Here is a 6,014-nt window from a genome sequence, read left to right as displayed (position 1 = left end):
GATTTTTTTTTTCAATAAATGATTAAAAAATATAATAATAAACTTATAAATAATGAAAAATCTAATGGCTTTAATAATTTTCTTTTGATTTTTATCTTCTACCAATTAATCCAAGTGCAATTGTCATACTGTATATATCCATTTACTTTGATGGTTTATGGTATAATTTCTGTAAAATGCCAATTTTTTTTTCCCGACTGTTATCAGTTGAAAATTTTTATCACTCAAAAGTAAACAATTCTTTTTTCAAAAAAAATAGTTCCAATTACTGATACAATCCTTAATTATGTGTCCCTGGTGTAACTTATTGTTCATTCAGTATGATCCTGTAAGCAATGTTTAGTAGATGACTTTGTGTTTGAATTAGCGTTCATGTGTTATATCTTGCAGAATGTTGGAGTGTATCTGTGATTGATACTAGTTTAAAAAAACTATATATTTATTTTTAAGTTATATATAAAAGAATTCAACGAACAACAGCAAAACAATCAATACCATCTTACAAAAATTACATCACTAATCATTAAAGTAAATGAATACTTAAAATATGACAATATTGTATTTGAATTAATTGATAGAAGATAAAAATCTAAAACAGAATTATTGAAACCGTTAGATATTTCCATTATTATAAGTTTATTATTGTATTTTTTAGCACATTCGTATCTTTTTATTTTGTCCAACTAAAGAGCTTGCTAAAAAACTGTGTACCAAGTATATAATGGTTTTGCCCTTGGCCTTCAAGAAAAACCATGCGGAGCAATTAACTTGGACAATCTGCACCAACCCTTCATCTATTTATATAGTTATTTTACTTCAATCAATCAACTTTTGTTTAAATAAAATCTCAATAATCAGGTTAATAGAATTAAAATATACTGAAAATCTACAACAAGATGCGGACAACGGCAAGCCCAACTGCAGATATTGAAACAAGGGTCCCTATGCAGTATTTAATCACGTCATACTTTGCCGCTTCCAACTGTGCTCTTAATGACTGAATTTCCTGCGATGGAAATAAGTCCAACAATTCATGTTATTGCTCCACAAGACTAATAGCAACATTCATTATTTTAAATCACTATGCTCACCCGGTCAAGCTTGTTCGTAAGGTTGGTGGTTTCTGCACTCTGATTAGCAAGTTCATCACGTATGCGCCTGCACCCAATTAAAGCGTCAAAGGTGAAGCAAAGGTAAACTCACAAACGCATAAAATAAAATAAAATAAAAATGGATGTACAATCACAAAACCATATAACCGTACCCACATTCAAACAATGGCATAAAATAAAATGCCTAAAATCAATTTTCTTAATATAACAGTTCCTCACAAGTGGCATAAAGATCCAAAAAAATGATTGATTTATGTTGCTCTGTTTAAAATTTTCTTATGATTAACAAAAGTAAGACTGCATGTGCAAGTTATCATACAAAGAAAAGCAAAATTTTAGATGGGAAGAATTGTCAATTTTAGTCCATTGTTATTGAATTTAATCTACATAATAGGATTTCATCAACATTATGCTGGTTAAAACAATGGAGCTCACAGCACCACCATAGGGCTTAGGCAGATTACAGAACTTGGCACATAACAGTTTTATGTCCTTACCCTCTTTCAAGATTTAAATCCAAACGCTGCCCAGCTGTGACCTTGTCAATTTCATACCTGTTCAAGAGTGCAACAGCATTAACTGTAAATACCAACACATCAAATGTTCAAGCAGATGTTAGCAACCACTTGCTCACAGACCTCAACTCACTGCGCATTTTTTCTATATCATTCCGAAGCTTTTCAGTCTCACGTTGCAATAAAGAAAAATGATGCTCCTGCATTACGTAGAATTCTTCAGAAAGAATTTACACAAAAGGATCACCAGTACTAAGGGATGTACAAAATGGATATGTAAAGCAACAAAACCTATTCCTTTAAATTTACTTACTCCAACAAATACAGAAAAATATACATGAAAATAGTTCATCTCCACATGCATTAAACTATTTCAGTGCTAAAAAGAACATGCATAGCATGTTATACTATTGCAATATCAGGTTCTAGAAAGGATCACATAATCAGGAAGTGGAATCAGAACACAACCTATGCTGCTTAAAAACCTCGAATTCAAAGTTCTCATTTTTATTTTTTTAATATTTGAAAGAAAAATGATTAGGCTTCTAGTTTAATAAAAAAAATGAAGTAACTTTCATTGTTGCAGAAGACCCCTGTCCAAGAATTATTCCACAGGCGCACAAAATGTGGAAAGAATTTAGACTGGTGGAACCAAGTCTTCCTTCTCCCTCCCTCCCCCCCCCCCCCCAACTCCCCCCACATCAAAACCCAAAAAGAGTATATATATATATATATATATATATATATATATATATATATATATATATTTCTTAATTGGTAAATTAAGATTGGATTTTGTCTATAAATATCATAAATTTTCTGTTGGCCCAACATTTATAAAAAAAAATCTTAAATAGGTGAAGTGAAGTGGAACCTCTTGTTAATTGGCCCCCTCAATTTTCTATTAGTCCCTACTACTTTGCAGTTCTTTTTATCAAATCACTAATTCCTCATATCCATATAATTTCTAACTTTTAATATTTATATGGCTTTGCTTATTTTACTAATCTCTGATTTTTTTTTTTTTTTTTAAATCTTATGTTATAAAGTCGTATGTCTAAAATATCTAGGATTTATATTGGATTGTTGGTTTTTGGGTAATTTGAATCTTATGGAAGGTTTTGTGTAGTAATTTCATGTTGACTGATTTTATTTCTTAGAACAATAGAATTTGTAATATGATGATAATAACCTAAATAAAAATTATGCAACAAATATATTTATTATAGATTGTTATAACTCATAACTATATCTATATATTCTCAGTTGCAGGGCTTCATAATGCTCAAGTTCAACACTCCAGCTATTGCGAGCCAGCAAAGATGCTATGGCAGAGGTGATGGCGTGCACCATTTGCACAGTACGAGGACAGGAAAGCAAGGCTAGCAACAAATAAGTGGAGGTAGAGGAGCCAATAGCGACACCATTTGAGAGGAGAAGAAAGCACAGAAGATCTCAACAAAAATCACCATTTATGTTGAGGGTGATAAGGAAGCTTCATACTAGAAAAAGATATGAAAACAACAAAGGAAAAAATTTGAGGGAGCTGAATCAAAATAGAAGGAAGAAGTAGAAGTGTATGTGTAATCAAAATAAGAAGAGGAAGAGCAGGCTAGGTACTTTGATTTGGGTATGTAAAATTGTATTGAGCCCATCAAAATTTCGGTCCACCAAGAAGCTTCAGGCTCTTTTCACTTCCATCAAGAGTTAATAATAGCTGAAGATATAAAAGATCCACTGGATACATCTCAATAAGCAAGATGCCAAGACCCATTCTGTTACAATAGACTCCTCCAGGGTAAAACAAGACAAGCGCTGGAATTTATTCTTAGTGATTAGCTATTCAGACACATCCAAATATTAGAGAACTTCACAACCAACCACATAGAAATATGTAAATAAATAACAGAAGAGTTAACAATATCATAAATGCTTTGGATGGTAGACCAATGAAAGATGCTTTCCCATATAAATTCACTTTTAATGAAAAGTCAGCTGATCCTATTAACTAGAATTCTAATCTCCAAACAAGATTTGTAAGGAAAATACCAATCCCTACCCTCACGTAGTGATATAATAAAAAATATCATGTAATATAAAGTTCAAAAGGAAAAATACTTTTTATGCTCTTACTAAAGCATTTTAACACCCCAAGTTAGCATGGGGACATACTACCCCAGATTATTTGTATTAGCACTGATGCACAGTAGCCCCACAATGTGTGACACAATGTCCCAAACCAGCACTCTTTCCTTACCATGAGAGAGTACTTCTATGTTATGTGATGCCAAAATTATCACCTGTGAAACAGCCAGTATTTATGAATCTGAAAGGCCCAAAAGTTCTTTCATCGCAATCAGACAAATCTAAATTGTCTAATTAGGCGATTCTTTGCCTAAGACATACCTCTAAATAGTCCCTATAAGATGTCCTTGACTCAAACTGAAAAGTGCTTTAGAACAACCGTGCACAATTTTTAAAAATATTAGCACATCTTTCCCAACTTTTAAAGATTATCAAGTATAATTATACATTAAAGGAAAATATCAGATCAAAAACTTTCAATCTTGATATCACTAAAGTAGTTGTATTGTTCAAGATATGCATCAGAAATAACTAAAAAAGGAGAACTAAACCAGTGTTGAATTCTAATCAGAAAATAACTTAACATAGAAAAATATTGATCGAAAAACTTCACATGAAAAGAATTTCGGTACCTGAGAACTCTTTACTTCAGATTTGAACTTTGACAAATTTGATTCATGAATAAATTCGCTCTGCAGATGGCGAAAATTTACCTATTTATTTTACAGTAAAAACGTCGAACAGTACGCACGCAATACATAGCATCTAAACTGAAAAATTGAGACTAAAATTTGGTGGGGGGGGGGGGGGGGAAGCGATCGACATCATCACCTTTTGCATTTCAGCCTTGGAAACAAAAGAACGTGCCACATTCTCCAAGCTATCGTTTAACACCTCAGTGATAGCAGCTGTTATTGCCTCAGCCTGCTTCGAAGGCACTCCTTGCGATTCCAAGCCTCTCACCTTTCCAATTCAACCAAAAACTAAAAAATAAATCAAAAAACAAAAATTGAAAATCAAACAAGCAAAGCAAAGCGTTTGAATTGAATTACCAGAGCCAATGTATCAACGAGAAAGGCGCGCTTGCCATTAGAGCTAACAAGCTCTGATATCAGTCTATACTCAAATCTATTAGCGGAAGATGAATTGAACGGTAGAAACTTGGTGAGATACACCGCAGAATTCATCCCTAATTGAACCGTGCGCTGCGCCATCAAATTTTCTCTCAAAAAAGAAATTGATTCTGTTTTCGTTTTGGTTAAAAGAATCAATCAATTACTAAGAATAACAGAACAAAAGGACTTTGTTCATGCATGCGGCGGAAACAAGAGAAATTGAAAAAAATTCTTTAGAAGGTGCGGCGACAAGCAGAGAATTGAGAGCTGGGAAATTGGAAGGAAGCCGCCTTTGTTGGTGGATAGAAACTCCGAAGGATACACTTATAGACACGGTTGCTTGCCCAAGACGCTTGTTAGAGTTGCACTTGTTATTTAAAATATGAAAAAATAAAAGCCATATTTATATTTTTTATATTATGATTTGTGATTTTAAAAATATATATTTTATTATTAAAATAATGAAAAAAAAACTATTTGAAACAATTTACAAAATTACGATTGAAATAAAAGAAAATATCATATGAAAAAACACTTAAAATAAATATAGATTTTATAAGAGATTAAAAAAGATGACAATACATGCGGTGGAATTTCCAACAGATCTATAATTTGTGGGAAAAATAATTGCGATGGACAAAATGATGAATTAGCAATAGAAACTATATTATAAATCTCAACTTTATTAAAACCTCTAAAGTTTTAATAAAAACTTTAAAGTAATTCTTTTTATCTTAATAATTATATGGTTGCTTTAGAATATTGTTTTCTAGTCTATACTAAACTTAGGACCAAAGTAAAATTTTAAAATTTATTCCAAATGTCAAAAAATCTATCATATTTTGAGCTTTTTCACTGCGGCAGGCTCAAGCACTAGAGAACCAAAACAAGTGAACAACTGTAAAAATTAACTAAGAAATAATCATAATAATAATAATATCATCAATAGTCATCTCAATCGGACATGGGTCATATAAGAGTAAATTAAGAACTTCGAGGGAATAGGCACTGCCCAATAGCAAACACTTGAGCCCCATCATTAGGAATAACTACTCTCATTCTATACCGAAGCTGTCCTACGAAGCACAAACATTTCCTCAAATAGAAAAAGGGTCTGGTAGAAAACTAAACCAAGCTTATTTAATTGACACTGTTAAATGAATAGAAATGCAGGCATCCAAACACGG

At 32.2% G+C, this 6,014-nt stretch overlaps 1 protein-coding gene across 2 annotated transcripts; it reads right to left on the bottom strand.

Annotated features, from left to right (window-relative positions):
• Positions 1-768: 768 nt before the first annotated feature.
• On the bottom strand, positions 769-5,152 carry LOC110613997 (protein FMP32, mitochondrial). 2 transcript variants are annotated; one of them, XM_021755440.2, is made up of 7 exons: positions 4,765-5,149; positions 4,544-4,675; positions 4,345-4,404; positions 1,751-1,827; positions 1,610-1,666; positions 1,092-1,158; positions 769-1,006 (listed from the first exon to the last, which is right to left on the bottom strand). In XM_021755440.2, exons 1-7 carry the CDS (start codon positions 4,924-4,926, stop codon positions 887-889), a joined length of 675 nt encoding a protein of 224 aa, XP_021611132.1. In that variant the 5' UTR covers positions 4,927-5,149; the 3' UTR covers positions 769-886. The 2 variants fall into 2 exon arrangements, with proteins under 2 accessions (XP_021611132.1, XP_043811813.1); XM_043955878.1 differs by lacking the exon at positions 4,345-4,404 and having other exon boundaries at positions 4,765-5,152.
• Positions 5,153-6,014: the final 862 nt, after the last annotated feature.

Source organism: Manihot esculenta, chromosome 4 (genome assembly GCF_001659605.2).
Source record: "Manihot esculenta cultivar AM560-2 chromosome 4, M.esculenta_v8, whole genome shotgun sequence".
Lineage (NCBI taxonomy): Eukaryota > Viridiplantae > Streptophyta > Magnoliopsida > Malpighiales > Euphorbiaceae > Manihot > Manihot esculenta.
Note: the sequence above shows the minus strand (reverse complement) of the source record. Positions and strands in the feature narration are given on the sequence as shown.

Coding starts and splice junctions, on each gene's coding strand:
- LOC110613997 (XM_021755440.2), bottom strand. CDS start 4,926: ATGGCGCAGCGCACGGTTCAATTAGGGATGAATTCTGCGGTGTATCTC. Junction 1,159..1,609: donor GATTTAAATCTTGAAAGAGG/GTAAGGACATAA, acceptor AATTGGGTGCAG/GCGCATACGTGATGAACTTG. Junction 1,007..1,091: donor TTACGAACAAGCTTGACCGG/GTGAGCATAGTG, acceptor TTTCCATCGCAG/GAAATTCAGTCATTAAGAGC.